This window comes from Mobula birostris, chromosome 4 (genome assembly GCF_030028105.1).
Source record: "Mobula birostris isolate sMobBir1 chromosome 4, sMobBir1.hap1, whole genome shotgun sequence".
NCBI lineage: Eukaryota > Metazoa > Chordata > Chondrichthyes > Myliobatiformes > Myliobatidae > Mobula > Mobula birostris.
The window spans coordinates 119974859-119997590 of NC_092373.1; the positions used below are offsets into that span (position 1 = coordinate 119974859).

At 41.6% G+C, this 22732-nt stretch overlaps 1 protein-coding gene across 1 annotated transcript in view; it reads right to left on the reverse strand.

Annotated features, from left to right (window-relative positions):
- Positions 1–1958: 1958 nt before the first annotated feature.
- The window catches only part of pdgfc (platelet derived growth factor c), a 298488-nt gene continuing 277714 nt past the window's right edge, over positions 1959–22732 (reverse strand). The window contains exons 5-6 of the mRNA XM_072255978.1: positions 4693–4907; positions 1959–3048 (exon numbers count right to left, since the gene is read on the reverse strand). Of these exons, the coding sequence (XP_072112079.1) occupies positions 2932–3048; positions 4693–4907 (332 nt within the window). The 3' untranslated portion in view covers positions 1959–2931. The remainder of the gene's footprint in view (positions 3049–4692; positions 4908–22732) is intronic.

Consider the following 22732-nt stretch of genomic DNA (forward strand, 5'->3'; position numbering starts at 1 on the left):
CCCTTATGTCAGATAACTTGAACTGATTTTACCCATGGTAATGTTTCCATTATAAAGCAATACTTATTGAAAAGTCTGTACTGGGGATTTTGCATATTTTTGCCATTAAAATCATTATCTGGTGTGCATTCCACACTTCACCAGATTGGAAGAGTGTGGTAAAAGATCAATGGCCTCAGATGGACGAAGTGGCATTTCTGATTCCTCTGTTTGTGTTCTCCAGGAAAATAATAATTGTTCCCAATCTGGTATTGCCCCTCCGATGCATAACCTCAGATGAGGCTGCACTGGGTTGTAGACTTGGCCACTGCTATCACAGACACTGCCCCTACCCCATGGAGGGCATCTTCAAGAGGTGGAGCCTCTTGAAGATGGCATCAATCACCAAGACGCTCACCATCCGGGCTATGCCTTCTTTTCGTTACCAGCATCAGAGAGGAGATACAGGAGCCTGAAGACTCACACTCAATGATTTAGGAACCGCTTCTTCCCCTTTAATATCAGATTTCCAGACGGTCCATGAACCCATCATACTACCTCGTTATTCCTTGAATCTCTATCATTACTTTGCAATTTATAATAACTTTATGCCTTTGTACTGTTGCCCCAAGATAACAAATTTCATGTTGCTTAAGACCATGCTAATAATCCCAGTCCTGCTGCGTGATGCCAGTTATACCAGCATTCTGTTGCCTTGCAGAAGTAATTGAGTTGACATGCACCAGACTCTCAATAGAGCTACATGCTGTTGCCCCTTTATATACTGTAGGGCATGTTCCCACTGCTAAAACCTGCTTCTCTATTGGGGGTCCATGCTATAAATGATGGCTAATGAGTGGCAACATTTCAGACTTGGCTTACATGAACACTTCACAGTGACTTACATCACCCAGGTGTTCGCTTTGTGCAGACGTCTTATCCTCATAAATACTGACAAGAATATTTCATTAAGCATAATGCATGCTATTTAACCATATTAATTTAAATCATAGTTTTCATTCATACATTGCTTAACAAATCAAATGACCATAATAGATTTCTAGGGCTATTCAAAGAGTTTTGAACCTTTGGACTGATTTTGGTATCAGAACTTTTATATCTAGGACAGAAGGAAGGGTCTCAGCCTGAAATGTCGACTGTTTACTTTTTTCCATAGATACTGCCTGATCTGCTGAGTCCCTCCAGCAATTTTTGAGCGTTGCTTTAAATTTCCAGCATCTGTAGAGTTTCTGTGTTTGTGTTTTATATCTAGGAACTGTAGTTCAACAAATTGCTGCTCCACAAACATTCTTAGGTATGCATTTTAAAGATACACTGCAAAACAAGTTTCTCAATTTGAGTTATTTTAATAAACTCCTTGAATAGATTTTTACAAGGATTTGATATTCCAAATGAAGTCTAATATCTATCTCTTCCTTTGTCTGAAGAAAGCACTGATTATTCTTTCACACATTTTTCCTACGGGAGATTGGGTTTCGTGTTTTGAATGAATATCAAGGTCATTACAGCACTATATACAGAATAAATATGCAGTTAATTGATTATTTTGTGGCCAAAAATCAAGAATAACATATAGAAATATTGGTAACTTTTACAGTTGTAGTTTCTGCTACATTAGCTGATATACATGAGTTTTTAAACATTTAATTTAAAATTAAATAAATATCAATGTGTGACAGATTCGGGTGATGCAGTTTTGTGTTGAAATTGAATGCTACAGAATTTCTGAGCATGGATTTTTAGTTGAAAATTATTTCCAATATTCAAGGGAACCGGTCTTTTTTTTTGTTATGAACATTTTGATAATCCAGTTGCTCTGCTTGAACAATCATTATTTACTAGCTTGCTTAGTAATCGACTGTTGACACTGAGTGAATACACGTCAATTGTAAGTCAATATATTTTCTCATTTTAATGCCTTTGCAATGAAGACAAAAAAAAATGAGATGGAACTAAAATACAGATGCAACCATTTTATGAATAAAGTCAATAACTGAGACAAAATTCTAGTTAGTACGATCTTTGGAACAGTAGCTTCCATACAAAGCACCAACCCGAGCAGTGCAATGATATGGTAGTGCTTTTAATCACATCAACCCATTTCCCTTTTTTTGCAAAGTATTGCAAATTATGAAAATCTGAAAAGCTAAATTCTTAAATAGGTTTGGTACAAAATAGATACATTCAATGTGATATAAAAAGCTTAAGCCACATTAGCCTAAATGAGAAGATTTGAAAAATGTACACACTTTCAGGCAATGCCCTCAGAGTAAAAGTCTATCAAAGTAGGTCCTCAATTTCATCATATTCTGCATTTACCCAACATTTTCCTCACTGGGATACTTGTGATGGGCCATTGCAGCTGAAGTCACAAAAGGACAAATATTTTTTAAAAACTGTGCACGGAGAAGAGTTTATTGCTCGTAGGACAAAATGTCACTCAAAGGTGAAGCGGCGCAAAACAAAGTGAGTTCCTTGGAAGTTTTCAGCAACATTGCTAGAAATATTATTAACTCACAAAGTTAATGATGTAAACAGTAAGTGACTCCAGATGAAGTGCTTTTCCTGAAAAAAAACATTTTCTGAACTTTTACTAGATTCAGAACTGGAACAGAGAACTAAATTACATTTTTATTCCTTCAAAGATGAAAGAGAGGAAGAGAACCAGATGAACAATGTAAGAGCCATTTTCTTTGCTGTTGCCCAGCAATTCAAACTTCATTTGGCTGCTGAACTCTTCCGCTGTATAAATATTTTGCAGTTCCATTCGTAGACAAAGAGAGCCGATCTTTTAAGATGCATTAAAAAGTCAGGAAGTGGAAAATCAAAAACTGAGATGACTGTAATTTCTGCGAAAGATATGCACAAAGGGCTCCATTGCTCTAAGGTTTAATTCTCTGTAAGGTAAATGCTTTGAAAGACCAAACTGATTTAACCTCCTGTTTTTCCTTTGCATACACAGCTGCATTCATCATGGTGCTCCAGTCCCACGTCTGCAAGAGATTTTTGCAGTGGTTTCCCAGGGCTCCTGTATCGTAGCTGGAGAACCTGAAAGAGTTGTAGGCAATTAAATGAAATCATTGTACAGGATGAAAGGATTTTACTTCACTCATTATTAGATTTTATCTGATATATCTTCCAGTACTGGTATGCAAGAAGAGAAATCTAAACCTAGATTCTACATCTGGTCATTAAGGAGTCTTCAGCTCCAACAAAGTTATTCATTAAAGAGGTCTTTTCAAATAAAAGTGATTTTGGAATCAATACAACATAGGCCACATTCTCTTCTCGTCTTCTGGAAACTCAGTTAACCTGGTATGGCATTGCAATGCATTGCACTGTCAGATTGCTTCACCTGGTAGACTATTGTTAGCATTTAAAGAAAGTAATAAGAAATAAGAATGTGGTGAGTATAATGGAAAAGCAATATCTTTCAACGTTCTTACTACATAAGTAAGTAGATTTTAATTGGTTAAAATAGATAACACGTGTGATTCACCTTTGCTTTTACAGATGATGTTTTCATTTGGAAGTCATACGCTTGTCACTTCAGCCATTGTATTTTAATTAGTAAGCCAAGACGTTCAAAAATACATTTCATTAGAAAGATGTCTACTAGCTATTTGTACTGTAACTTTATTGATTTCTGTCAACCTCAGGTTCTTGCTAGGGATACCATGAAGTTAACAAATCAATACCCAGTAGCTCTTGAACTAGGATACTTCAGTAAACTCTTTTCTACTTTCCTTTAGCAATGTGTCATTCCTTTCTTCTGCTTGTCTTTTGCCAATCTCTTCCCATCACCTTATGCCCATTTCCCCTCTCTGTTGTTTTGGTCTGAATGCCTGTACAGTGAACCACCCTCACTGCAACTTTCATCCTCAACCCGCACACCCCCAGCTTCTCTGCTACATGCAACTATCTTTGATCCAAAATAAAAAAAAGCCTTTGGTCTTAAATTCCTACCTATAACAATCAATGCATGTATTGCACTACTTAGACAACTGTTTCAGCTGCAACATTCTACACACTTTGTAACTTTTAATTGTTTATTTATATTTAGAACACAAAACCGGTGGGTCATTTGGATATACCAAAATGTTAGGTACATAGGTAAACAGGAAAATAAATCTTCATTCTACTTGTTCTACAGGATTTATGAAACTGCTGCAACGTTAATTGATCTGACTATAATAAACTTGCTGAGTTTTAAAGGATAATGTTCATGTACTGGAATGGATCTGAAATACAGTTTATAAGATCTATAAGATTATGAGAGGCACAGATAGAGTAAACAGGGAATATATTTTTCCCAGGGTAGAAATGTCTAATAACAGAGGGCATGCATAGAAGGTGAAAGGGGATAGGTTCAAGGGGGATGTGAGGGGTAAGTTTTTTTACTCAGGGTGATGGATGCCTGGAATGCATTGCCTGGTATGGTGGTAGAGGCAAATATTAGAGACTTTTAAGAGGTAGAAGGTATTGGTTTTTGTAATTTACTTTCTAGCACCATTGTGGGACAAGGGGTCTGTTCCAAAGGGCAGTTCAATAAAGTTACTTTGTACTGTTTTATGTTTTATGCATCTACGTCATTGTTTTGAATAAAGTCCAAAATAACTTTACTAAACTGCATTATTGCAATGTTATTACTCTGAAACAATTATTTGAAAATAATTATTCAGTTAGTTATACCTCGTGGTATTTTTTAGAGACTTTGGTGGGGATACACTGACAATCTTGGCAACCAAGTGAGCAGCAGGCACAGTTGCCTCCACAGCGCTTTACCAGTAGACAGCCAGGCCAGTAGATAGCATCGGTCCGTTTGAGTTCCTCTCGCAGAGACACTGATGTGTTACGTGGTGTGCAACTGTAGAGCTTCACCTCTTCTTTAAGCAAGTTCAGGTCCACTGCAATCATAAGATAATGACATTTTTATTACTATCATGTGGGATATTTCAGATTATTATGCTTTGGTGTAATTAGTACCTCTTCTGTCCATGGAAATGTCCAGGTACCAGCTAGGTGCATTTCCTTTATATTTTACTTCAGCTCTAACCATATAAAAGTTAAATACAGCAGATATGGGAAACCTGAATTAAAACAGAATTCCTTTGAAGTGTTCTGTAGATCAGCTGGACATTGCCTGGTCTGGTGAGCACAGACAATATGTTCTGTTTATTACCTCATCTCTTTGTACCTAGTGTTCCCAATTTATGAAGGAGAAAGGGATAGGTGGATATGTTGACTGAATGCAAAGAAAGCTTGCTGGAGCACAAGTGCTGCTATTATTTTATCTGGGTGTTCAGTAAATTCTATGCAAAAGAAAGGCATTAAAATAAAGTCTAAAATATTTTGCAGAAGCTACTGTTCTAAGAAAGTTTTGAACCATATTTTCCAATAATGTTGTTCAATTAACCAAATTTATCTATTTCTAATTAATAATTAAGTGCACTAAGCTGTATAGTTACAGACAAAACACATCAGTAACCAGCCTTTTCTTTTAAATATGGTCATTTGAAATCTAAACCAATTTTATTTCCTTATTTACTTATTATGAAAAGGACTTACTTTTGACTGAGCCATCTGCTGAAAAAATGTGAATATTTGTAATAAGAATCTTTTTCTTTTGCTTTTGCTATTCTTTTGCATTTACATCAGTGATGGGCAGAGTGAAACTTTATCAGGCTTGAGGCCCAAGATGTCAGGAGATACAGTGCCTATAAAAAGTATTCACCCCACCCCCCAGAAGATTTCATGTTTAAAAATGCAAACACGAGAAAATCTGCAGACGCTGGAATTTCAAGCAACACACATAAAAGTTGCTGGTGAATGCAGCAGGCCCGGCGGCACCTCTAGGAAGAGGTACAGTTCGCTGTTTCAGGCCGAGACCCTTTGTTAGTCCTGACGAAGGGTCTCGGCCTGAAATGTCGACTGTACCTCTTCCTAGAGATGCTGCCTGGCCTGCAGATTTCATGTTTTATTGTTTTACATCATTGAATCACAGTGGATTTAATTTGGCTTTTTTTTTTGTACACTGATCAACAGAAAGACTCTTTTGTGTCAAAGTGAAAACAGATCTCTACAAAGTGATCTAAATAACTTACAAATATAAAATACAAAATAATTGATTGAAAAAGTATTCACTCCCTTTGATATGACAGGCCAAATCATCACTGGTGCAGCCAATTGGTTTTAGAAGTCACATAGGTAGTAAAATGGAGATCACCTGTGTGCAATCAAGGTATTTCAATTGATTGTAGTAAAAATACACCTGTATCTGGAAGGTCCAACTGCTGATGAGTCAGTATCCTGGCAAAAACTACACCATGAAGACAAAAGAACATCTCAAGCAACTCTGTGAAAAGGTTGTTGTAAAGCAAAAGTCAGGAGATTGAAACAAGAAAATTTCCTTGTCACTGAATATCCCTTGGAGAACAATAGCTATCATCAAGAAATGGAAAGAATATGGCACAGCTGTAAATCTGCTTAGAATAGGCTGTCCTCAAAAACTGAGTGACCGTGCAAGAAAGGGACTAGACAGGAGGCCACCAAGAGACCTATAACAACTCTGGAGGGGTTACAAGCTTCAGTGGCTGAGATGGGAAAGACTGCGCTTACAACAACTGTTGCCTGGGTGGTTCAGCAGTTGTAGCTATATAGGAGAGTAGCAAAGAGAAAGCTACTGTAGGAAAAAAAACTCACATAAAATCTTGGTTAGAGTTTGCCAGAAAGTATGTGGGAGACACTGAAGTCAGCTGGAAGAAGGTTCTATGGTCTGATGAAACCAAAATCAAGCTTTTTGGCTGTCAGACTAAACGCTATGTTTGACGTAAGGCAAACACTGCATATCATCAAAGACACACCATTCCTACCATAGAGCATGGGGGTGGCTGCATCATGCTGTGGGAGCTTGTGAAGTGTAAAATAAATGTAGCAAAATACAGGGAAATGCTGGAGGAAAACCTCATGAAGTCAGCAAGAGAACTGTGGCTTGGGAGAATATTTGTTTTCCAGCAAGACAATGACCCCAAGCAAAAAGCCAAAGCTAAACATGAATGGCTTAAAAGCCACAAAGTTAATGTCATGGAGTGGCCAAGTCAGAGTCCAGACCTCAATCTAATTGAGAATTTGTGGGTGGACTTGAAAAGGGCTGTTCACTCATGATCCCATGCAATCTGAGCAATTTTGTAAAGAATGGGGAAAAATTGCAATGTCTAGATGTGCAAAGCTGATAGATACCTACTCACAGAGACTCAAGACTGTAATAGCTGCCAAAGATGCATCTACTAAATACTAATTTGAAGGCAGTGAGTAATTAAGCAAACAATTATTTCGTTTAATAATTGTAATAAATTTAGACCAATTTGTAAAAATGTGTTTTCATTCTGACACAAAAGAGTCTTTTCTGTTGATCAGTGTCAAAAAACAACAAATTAAATCCACTGTGATTCAATGCTGTAAAACAATAAAACATGGAAACTTTCAGGGGAGGGGGTGAATTCTTTTTATGGGCACTCTACATGTGGCAAACTGAACAACATAAATAGTGAAGTGGTGGTTGTGAACACCAGGAAGACCTCCTGAAAATGTACAGATGCCTCAGGTTCTGAGGAAGCAGATAAGGTCTATGTCCCTCTTACTTAAAAAGAAATAGACTTGAACTGCCTAGTGAAAAGCCAATTAATTGCTAGTGGTCTGTCTTGAATGTTCTGCATGAAACAAATTAGTGCAAAAGATGTTCCATATGATAGACTTGACATACTGACTCTTCTTTACTGTCCACAGGTGCTGCCTGGCCTGCCCTGCCTCTCAATCATTTTCTCTTTTCCTCCTCCTGATTCCAGCATCTGAAGTCTCTCATGTCTGAACTCCACATACTGTTTGATCTCACCGTTCAGGCTTGTTAGCCACCATGTATCATAGCATGGAAAACTTGTGTCAGATTCACTAGTGTGTGCTATATACACACAAAGACCATCAGCGGCAGTTTTGTGTACAGAATTTAGTGAAAGAATTAATCCTTCCTTGTGAAATAAGTCATTATGAAGAATTAAATGTACTTTATCATATATTGCAACATGTTTCCTCAAACCATTATGATCTGATAGCTACCATTACTTGTTTACATGATGGTTTGCTTAAGCAGAACATAGAACAGTACAGGCCCTTTGGCCCATAATGTTTTGCTAGCCTTTTAACCTACTCCAATCAATCTAATGCTTCCCTCCCATAGAGCCCTCCATTTTTCTTTCATCCATGTGTTTTGAAGGATATTTGTCTCTACATAGATATTAAAATAAAGTTGAATAGCATATTGGTTGTTAAAATTTTAACCTGCCCTATTTTACAAGTGAATTTTTACCAATATTTCTGTCAGGTAATCACTCTCGTTGCTGGTGTGGAGTAGTTTAGAAACAGTCTGATGATCTCAAAGGATGCACATATAACCAAAAGGAAAACTGATTTAACATCCTTGATATTGCTAAACCCTGATTAGCAAACTTTCAATAAGGGCTGCAGGTCATTAGTGACGTGGGAAACAATCTACTAAATTCATCAGTTGTTTTTAATACTCATTGTCAGGCTAGAAATATTACACATATTCCTCCTTGTACCTGGCTCTTAACAGATGATATCGGTAAGTAGGGGTATTTTAATTCCCAAATGACTCTTCAAAGTTCTCTGATCACCCATTTTTGACCAAGATAAACATACTACAATGAACTCTGAAATTTGCTGCTTTGTAATCTCAACTTTGTGTGTGGAACTGAAACATACAAATCTTTAAAAAATTTGTGTCAGGAACTTCCTTATCACCGTCAATAAATTCGATGGAAAGCCTGTTATAAATAAATGGAATAATTAAAATTAGTTCACTAAAATGTCAAAAACCTTGCTAGAGCTTTTGAAAATAGGCAGTTCAGTTTTCTTTAGCATCACACAATGCACTGGAAGTAACACCAAGGGTTAATGAGGTCAATGCAGTTTATGTGGTCTATATGAATTTTGTCAAGTTTTAGCAAATTATAGAATGTTTACCAAAGAAGTAAAATCTCATAGAATCCCAGAGGTAGTGGTAAATTTTATGTAAAATTAAGCACTGGTAAGAAGCACGAGATCATGGTTGATGGGTGTCTTTACAATGAAAAGGTTGTTACCGCTGGGGCTCTAAGGGATACAGTACTCTGTCCCTTGCTTCTTGTATAATCCAGAGCAACACATACAAAATGCTGGCAGAACTCAGCAGGTCAGGTAACATTCAAGAAAATAAACAGTAGATGCTTCAGCCCAAGATCCTTCAGCAATACTAGAAAGGAAAGGGGGAAGAAGCCAGGATGAGAAGGTGTGGGGTGGGGAGGAGGACAAGCCAGAAGGTGATTGGTGAAGCCCAGTGGGTGGGGGAGGGGAACAAAGTAAGAAGCTGGGAGGTGATAAATGGAGAAAGCAAAGAGCTGGAGAAGAAGGAATCTGATAGCAGAAGAGGATCATGGGAGAGAAGGAAGGAGCAGGGGCACCACGGAGATGTGATAGGCAGGTGAGGAGAAGAGGGTGTGGAACAAGTTACCGGAAGTTGGAGAAATCAGTGTTCATGCCATCAGGTTGGAGGAATGAGGTGTTGCTCCTCTCATAAAATACATTAAGGATTTAGATTTTTGGACGTATGGTCCATATTGAAGTTTGCAGGTGAGGCAAAATTGGCTGTTTGGTTGACTGAGGAAGAAAGTTTTGGATTACAGTAAAATATTAATAGTCTGGTCAGTTAGGTAGAAAAGAAGCAAAGGGTAACCTCTCCGATGCAACAATTAGCAGGAATTTGTGGAGAATGACAGAAACTTTCTACAGCTGCTTAAAAAGACCCTCTGGTAATTATCAAGGAGACCATGATATTCAGAGAGCGCAGTCCACACAAGATTGTGACCAAGTACCTCCCTGTGTCATTTCCTTACCCCTTTTGGAAACAGGTGTCTGTGACTGTATTATTTATTGAAGAGGTCCATGTAGGAATTTTTTGGTAGTAGTTTCTTTGCAGTTGGGCATGTCTTTGCCATACACTGCTCATACCACTGAATGCCATGCATGGCCATAGAGACACATCTGGTGTCAGAATACTGCCAGTACTGTTACCCATGGACCGTATACTTCAGCAGGTAAGCATTGGGGAAAGCACTCCCTGTTAATTTATGCACATTGTATGGCATTTAGAAGATATTTAAGCATCCTGTAAAATTACCTTTATTAAATCTCCCAAAGTCAGCAGAAAATCTGTTTACATGTGAGCATAAGAAATTGGAGCAGGAGTCGACCATCTGGCCCATCGAGCTTGCTTCATCATTAATAAGATTAGATTAGATTAGATTCAACTTTACTGTCATTGTGCTGAGTACAGATACGAAGCCAATGAAATGCAGTTAGCATCTAACCAGAAATGCAAAGAACAGTGTTATTTACAAAATAACTGCGAATAAAAAGTAAGTGCTACAGCACACAAATATAAAAGTACTGAGACAGTACAATACGGATGCAATACTGCTTAGCGCTGTGATGTGAGGTTCAGCAGGGTCACAGCCTCAGGGAACAAGCTCTTCCTGTGCCTGCTGGTGCGGGAGCGGAGGCTCCTGTAGCTCCTACCGGATGGGAGGAGGGTAAAAAGTCCATGGTTAGGGTGAGATGCATCTTTGATAATGCTTTTCACCCTGCCCAGGCAGCATTTAGGGTAGGTGTTCTCAATGGTGGGCAATTGGGTGCCGATATTCCGTTGGGCAGTTTTCACCACACACTGGAGTGCTTTGCAGTCCGATACAGGACAATTGCCATACCACACTGAGGTGCAGTTGGTGAGTAGGCTCTCAATGGTACAGAGCTCAAAGTCTGTCAGTATCCTGGGACAGGGCTGAGTTTTCTTGATGTTCCGCAAGAAATAAAGGCGCTGTTGCACCTTTTTGACCACGATAGAGGAGCACAGGAACCAGGTGAGATCCTCGGAAATGTGGACACCAAGGAACTTGAAGCTTGATACATGCTCCACTACAGCTCCGGTGGTGTAGATGGGGACGTGAGTGTGGCTCCTAGCATGCCTGAAGTCCACAATGATCTCCTTGGTCTTCTGGGTGTTAAGGGCCAGGTTGTTATCAGCACAGCACGTGATCAGGTGCTGTACCTCGTCCCTGTAGGCCGTCTCGTCATCCCCTCTGATCAGGCCAACCACCGTGGTGTTGTCTGCGAACTTGATTATGGAGATAGAACCATGTAGATCATGGCAGATCTGGCTGTGGACTCAGTTCTGCCTACCTGCCTTTTTCCCAGAACCCTTAATCTCACTACTAAGCAAAAATCTATCCAACTGTTTCTTAAATATTTTGAATGAGATTACCTCTACAGCTTCCCTGGGCAGACAGTTCCACAGATTCACTGCTCTCTGGAAAAAGCAGTTTTTCTTCATCGCCATCCTAAATCTATTCAAGAAAGCAGCAAGAAGTCCTGTGTGGTAGAAAGTAGCAGAAGGAGGTAGCACTTCACAAGCTCCACACCTCCTAGAGCACACCTCCTCCTAGTGGTAGAGTCAGAGTTCCTGCATTGATCACATCATCTACCTTGGAACACAAGAAATAGCATGGGACCAAGTCATCTTGAAGGGTCCCCCAAAAGGAAGACTAGCCCAAGCTCCCTTACAATTTTCCCAATGAAGCGATGCATTGGGGATGATGCCATCTATGTGCAGAGGAATTCACACTGGGGGTCACAAGGGTGACTCATATTCCCTCAGTGTCTGGTTTCATTTCCAAAGGGTGAGAAATGACCCACAAATGGTGATTATGGCTGCCTGTAAGCAAACAAATCTCAAGGTGTATAACTTATATATTCTTTGATAATAAATATACTTTGATCTTGGATCTTGATTATTGCCTTTCACTTTAAAAACAATCAATTTTAATTGCATAATAGAGTAAAGGCATTATGCAACTGGACCTCTGGGCAATAAAACATTCAACCACCTGTTTACATCTCTTTCTTGACCAGTAAGGTTGTCCCTCCCTCTCTGTCCTGTCCTGTAAACTTCATAGCTTTGTGGGATCCATTCTCAGCCCTGACCATCAGGCAAGTACATTTCAAAGTTATATAATGAGATTAATCATGCAGTGAAATGCAACAAAATACTCTGCAATTCAGATGGTATTCATGAAGAAACAGCAAAACTAACACTTTAGGGTCAATGATCTTATATCAGAATATCAAGGGATTGATTGTTGATGGTCAACCTATTAATGCAGCTACAAAGGAGGCAAGCTGGCTGCTAAATTTCATTGGGAGTTTGAGAAGATTTGATATATCTCCAAAAACACTCAAATTTCTACAGTTGTACCATGGCGAGCATTCTAACTGGCTGCATGACTCTCTGGTATGGTGGGGGGCAGTGGTTTGCTACAGCACAGGATCGAAATGAGCTGCAGAGAGTTGTAAACTTAGTCAGTTCCATCATGGGTACTAGCCTCCATGGCATCCAGGACATCTTCAAGGATCGATGCCTCAAAAAGGTGGCATCTGTCATTAAGAACCTCCATCACCCAGGACATGCCCTCTTCTCATGGCTACCATCAGAAAGGAGGTACAGGAGCCTGAAGGCACACACTCAAAGATTCAGGAACAGCTTCTTCCCCTCTGCCATCTGCTTCCTAAATGAACACTAAACCCATGAACACTACATCACTACTTTTAATTTCTATTTTTGCACTACTTATTTAATTTAACTTTTTAATATTGATCTCCCCGTCAAAGCGCAGCAACCCCCAAAGAGGAGGAAGAGAAGATGATGGCGCGTCGCAGCTCGCAGCGGCCACTCCGGTGGTGATGTCTGCTATCTGTCAAGTAGGGTGCCGTGCACAATCCTGATTTGATGGAGACAGACGTGAGACCATGGAGAAACATTTGGTGAAACTTCTGAAATGCCTGCTTTGCTGCTGCTGTTACTGTGTGGTCCAGAATCTCCGGAGGAGAAGGCCCCGAGTCCTCTGCTTTGCTTGTTGCTCGGCGGCCGGGGTGGTGACGAAGCGCTCGGCAGAGGATGGTGCTCGGTGCTCGGTGCTCGGTGTTGGAGGGCTGGTTGGATACTCGAAGTTTTCGGACAGACTCAGAGTCCACTGCAGTCCGGTGCTTCCAATGGTGCAGCATCGGCAAGTTGGCGGCACTTGGAGGTTCATGGCAGGGAGAGTTCCTCCCTTCTGCCGCCTGCGTGAGATGATGAGGCTATCGGGACTTTGAGACTTTTTTTTACTGTGCCCATGGTCTGCTCTTTATCAAATTATGGTATTGCTTTGCACTGTTGTAACTATATGTTATATTTATGTGGTTTTGTCAGTTTTAGTCTTGGTTTGTCTTGTGTTTCTTGTGATATCACTCTGGAGGGACACTGTATCATTTTTTAATTCATGCATTTCTAAATGACAATAAACGAGGATTGAGTGTCCTCATTATCTAATCTAATCTAATATATATAATTTGATTTACACTTTTTTCTCTATTATTATGTATTGCATTGTATTACTGCTGCAAAGTCAACAAATTTCATGACATATGCTAGTGATATTAAATCTGATTGTAATTCAAGAGAGGGTCAGAGGTTTTGATGTAATTTCTCCTCCTGAATGCATAGAAACATTCCAGCTTCTGATCATCCCCTCAATCAGAACATGAATGTTAGTTTGACCTCTTCACCCCGGTTGCTGGTTTTAAATGGTTTCTTTTCTAAATGCACGTGTTGCACAGAAATCCATCGTAGTTTATTGCTTGCCCCTATGCCTACTGTACTCTCCTTGCAACTCTACCAAAGGGACACAAAAATGTATCAGCAGGCTGAGCAGTTCAGCAACTTTAAAATTTAACAAGAACATTGTTGATTTTACAATTAGTAAAAATCCTTAACAGTCCCTTAAATTTTTTTTGTGATTGACCTCTGAGATTGTCAGCAATAATCAGGGAAGCACTTTGAGACCACCTGCGAGGTCGGTAAATCTGAAATGTAAAGGAAGGTATATTAATTTTCAATTTATTCATTGATTTGAGAGAAGTCGTTGGCAACTTGATTTCTGAGTTTCAGATGAATTTTTTGTTTAGTACTTTCCATGCTTGCTTTGGGAATATTCACCAGAATTCCAGTGAACTGCCATCAGGAATGTACATTAGGATCCAGAAGCACATCCTAAGGTTTTAAAGGAATGGAGACTCTGACCAGTCATCATTTACAGCTATTCAGGTTGTGGTGGGTAAGACTGTCATGATCTTCTAATGAGTTGATTCTATTATCTCTGATGGAGAGAAACTTTGTTGATGGGGGAGCATAGGAAAAGAGTTAATGAGCCTCTCCTTGCAGGCAGAGCACTGCAGGAGAACCACCAATTAAATGCTAATCAATGACATGAAAGAAGCCTTGGTGAAACAAGAGCCTGACTTGGATTGCATTCAAAACCACTTCCCAGCAGCTTTGTGGTTGACATTCTGAAAATTAAATTAGCAATAAGAAAAATAAACTTTACAAGTTTTCCTTGGATCAAAGAAGATGTGGCAATAGCACAGAATCACAGTCGGGAGGAGCTTTAACCCATGAGTCAACACATAAACAATTGGAAAACACATAAAATCACAGTTTACCCAAGTAATGGAATTACAATATAATGATAAAATTGTGATTTAAAAAAAACATACACTTAATTTCACACCATCCCAGAGTCTCTTGATTTTGTTAAATTATCTACATAGAGAAAAAACATTCTGATACCTTGCTGTCTTTATTAATCAGAAGTACCAATTAACCTCTGTTCTACATTCCAAAGTTCACAATAAACTTTACATTTTGTCACAATGATATGAAACATAAGGAACCCTAACAGTGTTAATACATTTTAATTTATTTCGCTATTAAATATGCATACAATAAAATCTTCAATAGATACTGAACCTCAATAACATCCCATGGCCTGTGACTGACAGCATTGTGTTATTAGGACATTTTTCAGGGGCAAAATCTTCCCTGTTTTCCAGCGACAATCAGGATATAGGTCAGTTCCTACCACTCACGCAAATCGCATGCTTCTCCCAGTAGGGCTTTACAAAGTGTAGAATTCAGACCAGTGTTTGAGATGAAAGAATAATGGGTCCTGGAATTAGTGAATCAGCTGCTGTTTTTACTGGTCACAGCTGTCTTGATCAGCAATGCTGCTTTAAAATTGGATACTCTAAATGAAACAGAGCAGTTGAGAGCCATGTGCTTAGATGCAGTTCCACGAAGACTGGGTAGCCTTGGAATCATACCAAAGTGGATATTCTTCAGAAGCATGTCTAGACATGGGTCCAACAAACTTGTGAACATTTGATTGCATGACAATTAAATCAAAAGATGAAACAAAAACAGCTGATTTGTTTTCAGTTTGGGAAACTATGCTGTAAATGATTAGTGTATGTGGTTGCTGCTTGTGCAAATTTTGCAGTAAGCTAAATGACAGATGCATGATGTCATAATTCAGGAAAGCTATGTGGAAACTAAAACATACTGCTGGGTGGCTGTCTTTTCTACAAAATAACTATTAATTATCTCTGAAAATGAAAAATTTGAAGGAGCACATTGTGTATTCCTCTGGTACCATTCACATTTGTTCCAATTGAGATCTGAGCCAGGAGTTAATGTTGGGTTAGGTAAAGTAATGATGAATCTGGATGATATAAAATTGTTTAAATAGTCGAGTTTCAGATTGTTTGACAGGAAAATTCCAGGCTCTGGCACGCTTTCACACTTATCAGTCAAGAAGTAGTAGCAGTGGGATCTCTATAGTACATCCCAATGGAAAAATGTCAGTGCTGAGCCATACATGTAACTGACCTCATAAAGAATATCTGAAAAAGCTTCTAATTTGACATTATTAAAGTAGACAGACAGATAACACCACAAACGTTTTGTTTCATGAGAAGCACTTAGAGCCAGCATTGATTCAGTGTCTGTTTTGGTTCATGCAGTGGTAAGCATTGCAATGAGGATAGGGTGTATTCAGGATGCCATTGCAATGTTACTTAAAAGCAATCTATCTGAGCTGGACTTGATATCATGGGAACTCCTCCTATAAGTCACAAATAAGTTACAAATAAGTAGGCCTCACAAGTTTTGTGAAGGCCTGCTGCAGGATAAGTCAAGTCAACGTCAATGTCAAGTCACGTCATTTCGACCATAACTGCTGGTACAGTACACAGTAAAAACGAGACAACGTTTCTCAGGACCATGGTGCTACATGAAACAATACAAAAACTACACTGAACTACGTAAAACAACACAAAAACTACACTAGACTACAGACCTACCCAGTACTGCATAAAGTGTACAAAGCAGTGCAGACATTAGATTATGAGAACACTCAGTCCTCGTTTATTGTCATTTAGAAATGCATACATGCATTAAGAAATGATACAATGTTCCTCCAGAGTGATATCACAGTAAAACAGGACAAACCAAAGACTAACACTGACAGAACCACATAATTATAACATATAGTTACAGCAGTGCAAAGCAATACCATAATTTGATGAAGAGCAGACCATGGGCACGGTAAAAAAAAGTCTCAAGTCCCGATTGACTCCCGAGTCCCCGATAGCATGCGGCAAAAGGTAGAAACTCCCTGCCATAAACCTCCAGGCACCGACAACTGCTGACTTCTCTCACTTCCGCTAATGCCCCCCTCCCCCTTGTACCCCATCCGTTATTTATTTATATACACACATTCTTTCTGTCACTCTCCTTTTTCTCCCTCTGTCCCTCTGACTATACCCCTTGCCCATCCTCTGGGTTTTTCCCCCCCTCCCCCTTTTCCTTCTCCCTGGGTCTCCTGTCCCATGATCTTCTCATATCCCCTTTGCCAATCACCTGTCCAGCTCTTGGCTCCATCTCTCCCCCTCCTGTCTTCTCCGATCATTTTGGATCTCACCTCCCCCTCCCATTTTCAAATCTCTTACTAGCTCTTCCCCTTCAGTTAGTCCTGACGAAGGGTCTCAGCCCGAAACGTCGACTGTACCTCTTCCTAGAGATGCTGCCTGGCCTGCTGCGTTCACCAGCAACTTTGATGTGTTTTGATATGGTTATATATGATGGCTTCAGGGAAGAAAATGTTACATAGTCTGGTCGTGAGAGCCCGAATACTTCGGTGCCTTTTGACAGATGGCAGGAGGGAGAAGAGTTTGTATGAGGGGTGCGTGGGATCCTTCATAATGCTGTTTGCTTTACGGATGCAACGTGTGGTGTAAGTGTCTGTAATGGTGGGAAGAGAGACCCCGATGATCTTCTCAGCTGACCTCACTATCCGCTGCAGGATCTTGTGATCCGAGATGGTGCAATTTCCGAACCAGGCAGTGATGTAGCTGCTCAGGATGCTCTCAATACAACCTCTGTAGAGTGTGGTGAGGATGGGGTGTGGGAGATGGACTTTTCTCAGCCTTCGCAGAAAGTAGAGACGCTGCTGGGCTTTCTTTGCTATGGAGCTGGTGTTGAGGGACCAGGTGAGATTCTCCCCCAGGTGAACACCAAGAAATTTGGTGCTCTTAACGATCTCTATGGAGGAGTCGTCGATGTTCAGCAGAGAGTGTTCGTTCTGTGTCCTCGTGAAGTCAACAACCATCTCTTTTGTTTTGCTTACATTCAGAGACAGGTTGTTGGCTCTGCACCAGTCTGTTAGCCACTGCACCTCCTTTCTGTATGCTGACTCATCGTTCTTGCTGATGAGACCCACCACAGTCGTGTCATCGGCGAACTTGATGATGTGGTTTGAGCTGTGTGTTGCAGCACAGTCGTGGGTCAGCAGAGTGAACAGCAGTGGACTGAGCACACAGCTCTGGGGAGCTCCCGTGCTCAGTGTGATGGTGTTGGAGATGCTGCTTCCGATCTGGACTGACTGTGGTCTCCCAGTCAGGAAGTCTAGGATCCACTTGCAGAGGGAGGTGTTCAGGCCCAGTAGGCTCAGCTTTCCAATCAGTTTATGAGGAATGAACAGCACTTGAACGTATGTGTCTTTTTTGTCCAGGTGGGTTAGGGCCAGGTGGAGGGTGATGGCAATGGCGTCGTCTGTTGAATGGTTGGGATGGTACGCAAACTGCGGGGGGTCCAGTGAGGGGGGCAGCAGGGTCTTGATGTGCCTCATGACGAGCCTCTCGAAACACTTCATGATGATGGATGTGAGTGCGACGGGACAGTAGTCGTTGAGGCAGGACACTGAAGACTTCCTCGGCACGGGGACGATCGTGGCAGCCTTGAAGCACGTAGGAACGATGGTGCTGCTCAGGGAGATGTTGAAGATGTCAGTGAGAATCTCTGTTAGCTGGTCTGCACATCCTCTACGCACTCTGCCAGGAATATTGTCTGGTCCAGCAGCCTACCGTGGGTTGACCCTGCCCAGAGTTCTCCTCACATCGGTTATGGTAAGACACAGCACCTGGTTGTTTGGAGGAGGGGCGGTCTTCCTTGCCGCCACATCACTTTCTGCCTCAAAATGAACATAGAAGTTATTCAATGCATCTGGGAGGGAGGCATCACCAGCACAGGAAGGTGGTGTCGTCTTGTAGTTGGTGATGTCCTGAATGCCCTCCCACATGCTCGGCGTGTCGCCGCTGTCCTGGAAGTGGCTGTGGATTCACTGGGCGTGTGCACGGTTTGCCTCTCTGATGGCCCGGGACAGTTTGGCCCTCGCTGTTGTTAGGGCTGCCTGGTCACCTGCTCTGAAGGCGGAGTCAGGGGTCCTCAGCAGCACACGCACCTCCGTGGTCATCCATGGCTCCTGGTTAGCGCGTGTAGTGATGGTCTTGGCCACAGTGATGTCATTAATGAACTTGCTGATGTAACTAGTCACTGATGCCGTGTACTCCTCTAAGCTGGTAGAGTTGCCATCGGTTGCAGCCGCCCTGAACATGTGCCAGTCAATGTGCTCAAAGCAGTCTTGAAGAGCAGAGATGGCTCCTGCTGGCCAGGTTTTCACCTGTTTCTGAGCTGGTCTGGAGTGCCCGACGAGCGGTCTGCATCCTGGGATAATTGGTCAGATGTATCCGTAGGCCCTGCATGAATGGACTTGCACCACTGAAGGTACTGTGGTACGGTGAAAGCCCTTATACCATTCAGCACAGATAGGGAAGATATGGTACATAGAATACCCAGATGGAAGCTTTCAGACAAGGTGGAAACTAAATATATCCTTGATCTTCCAGACATACAGTGAAGCCCTGACTTTACGCGCGCTGATTTAACGCGAATTCGGATATAACGCGATGAGTCAATGTCCATCCATGTCCATGTCAATCCATACTCCCTCTTCTCCAGCCTCGGATCCCTTTTGCCAATCAACTTCCCAGCTTTTGGCTCCATCCCTCCCCCTCCTGTCTTCTCCTATCATTTCGGGTCTCTCCCTCCCCCTCCTACTTTCAAATCTCTTACTACCTCTTCTTTCAATTAGTCCTGATGAAGGGTCTCGACCAGGTGCTGCCTGGCCTGCTGCGTTTCACCAGAAAATCTTTTTCTGTGAAAAATAAGCTTCACACACTTGACGTGATTAAGACTAAAAGTTCAAAGCTAGCAATGGATGGCTAGACTGGTTTAAACGCCGTCAGGGGATTTCTCAAGTGTTAGTGTCAGAAGAAGTGCGTGAGGCAGAGAAGCTGTCTGAATGGAACAAGAAAGAGCTACACCAGTGGTACTCTGCCGATGACGAACGCCCAACATATGAGCACCTGACGGACGCCAAGATCGTCTGTAACGTAACTATAGTACCGGCGGAGGCAAGTGTACTGGTTCTTGAGCCACACGAAGATGATAATGAAGAACCTCCACCCCCACCCCCACCCCCAAAAGTGCCTGAAGCCATTGAACACCTCGAGACTAGCCTCTGTTGGCTGGAGACCCCTCTTCTTTCTTCTGGCTATCCATCCCATAGGATGTTGGTTCCTTTCAGGCAGTTAGTGGGATGGTACCCCATTCCCCAGAAAGGAACAGCATGTGCATGAATAGATTGTAGGTGAGTAGGGGGTTGCACAGGTCCAGACCCACCCTCTTGACATCCTCCCCCCCGGATCCAGTGGCACGGTGGGGTCCAGGATGGCTGGGGGATGTTCTGTTGCAGTGAATGGCCAGACCAAGCTTTGACGCAAGGGATGCCCTTTCCGCGTTTCACGGCACGTATTTGCTAGATGGCCGTTGACCCTTCGAGAGGGTTCATCCGCCCTTTGACGGGTCTTGTTTTTCATCCTGCAGGGTGCCTAGCCACCCTCCTCACCAGGTAAGCCTGGTGGGGGATCCGGTTTAGTCGCCAACCACCTAACCATGTGACAGGTAGTACTGGGTTACATGGTACCAGTAGCACTCAGATGAGTGGCCTGACCTGGAGACCAAGGAGGTGGACCACATAAAAAACCTCCAACTCAGAAGCATTCTAGATTTCGCTCACAGCCAGCGACATGCTACGTTCAAGCATGGAACACCCGATCACTTCTTTAAGAAATAAACCGTAAATGATGACTGCTAATATTCTTGAATGTTTTTATTTGTTCTTTTGTGTATTAAAGAGCTTTATTAAAAATTAATTTGTTTTTTAGTTTCTACAGTAACAACAACCCTGATTTAGCGTGACCCTGCTTTTTTCGTGATGACATTTTAAGGACCCAAATGATCGCATTATAACGGGGTTTCACTGTATTTTATTGAAATCAAAGCACAAACCTACCGACATGCTCCACTCTGCAATGCAATCTCTCAGTAATCAGCATTACTCTTACAATATTAATGCAAAATTGTGTCCAATGATATCAGTGGAGCAAAGGGCTTCTGCAGGGAGTTATCCTGGAAAGCGATTCATTGTTGAACTGAAAATCCTAGTTTTCTGATCTTTGGCTCCTCATTCACCACGTTTCACCAAGGATTCTGCAGATTCTGTTAACATTGAATAACACACACACACACAAAATACTGGAGGAACTCAGTAAGTCAGGCAGCATCCATGGAGGGAGATGACCTGTCAAATTGATGAAGCATCTTGGCCTGAAATGTTGACAGTTTGTTTCCCTCCACAAGTGTTGTCTGATTTGTTGAGTTCCTCCAGCATTTGCCACCTTCCACCTTTGGTGTCCAAGTCTCCATTAATGGCTTTGATATTTGGTCTATTTGTGACTCCAGACCCACCAAAGCAGTTGATACCAGACTGCATCTTCAGTGAAAGGGCAAGTAGAGATGGAGAATAAACCGTAGATTGGTGAATACCAGTGATATCCACATCATATGACTGAACAAATGGAATGGTCACAATCCCTTCATGGGATCCTAGATAAGGAAGTGGAGGGATGGGTTAGCAAGTTTGCTGATGACACAAAGGTTGGGGGTGTTGTGGATAGCGTGGAGGGCTGTCAGAGGTTACAGCGGGACATCAATAGGTTGAAAAACTGGGCTGAGAAGTGGCAGATGGAGTTCAACCCGATAAGTGTGAGGTGGTTCATTTTGGTAGGTCAAATATGATGGCAGAATATAGCATTAATGGCAAAACTCTTGGCAGTATGGAGGATCAGAGGAATCTTGGGGTCTGAGTCCATAGGACACTCAAAGCTGCTACGCAGGTTGACTCTCTGGTTAAGAAGGCATACGGTTCAGTGGCCTTCATCAATTGTGGGATTGAGTTTGAGAGCCGAGAGGTAATGTTGCAGCTATATAGGACCCTAGTCAGACCCCACTTGTAGTACTGTGCTCAATTCTGGTCGCCTCACTATAGGAAGGACGTGGAAACCATAGAAAGGGTGCAGAGGAGATTTACAAGGATGTTGCCTGGATTGGGGAGCATGCCTTATGAGAATAGGTTGAGTGAACTCGGCCTTTTCTCCTTGGAGCGACGGAGGATGAGAGATGACTTGATGGAGGTGAACAAGATAATGAGAGGCATTGATTGTGTGAATAGTCAGAGGCTTTTCTTCAGGGCTGAAATGGTTAGCATGAGAGGGCACAGTTTTAAGGTGCTTGGAAGCAGGTACAGAGGAGATGTTAGGGGTAAGTTTTTTATGTAGAGAGTGGTGAGTGTGTGGAATGAGCTGCCGGCAGTGGTGGTGGAGGTGGAAACAATAGGGTCTTTTCAGAGACTACTGGATGGCTACATGAATCTTAGAAAAATAGAGGGCTATGGGTAAAGCCTAGGTAGTTCTAAGGTTGGGACATGTTCCGCACAGCTTTGTGGGCTGAAGGGCCGGTATTGTGCTGTATGCTTTCTACGTTTTTATGTTTCTATCCTGCTGATCTGTATTAGGCCAAAAGTTCCATCAACTAGTGATGTATTACACAATCAAACAGAACAATCATATTATTGGTGCATTCATGACCAATGAGCAATGATTGTAAGTTGCAATATGATCCTTTGGGCATTTAAGGTATATACAGTCTGCTGAATCAACTGGTAACATTTGGTCTAAATAGTGGTGTGGTATCACATGATTCTTTCACTTTGCATATGTTGTTTACAAATGGTCCATAATTCAAATGCTGGAAAAGGACATAACATATGACCCACAGTGTGCTTCTGCATTGCCTAATTGGCTCATCCCTACTTGGGGCTCCATTGGGCATTAAACACTGAAAATTCTTTACAAATAAGCTTTTCTTCCTTAAAACCTCATTCCTTGGTGACCTCCCACATCCCTTGTATCCTCTCCAAATGGCCTCCACAACACCTTGATTCTCTGAACATGG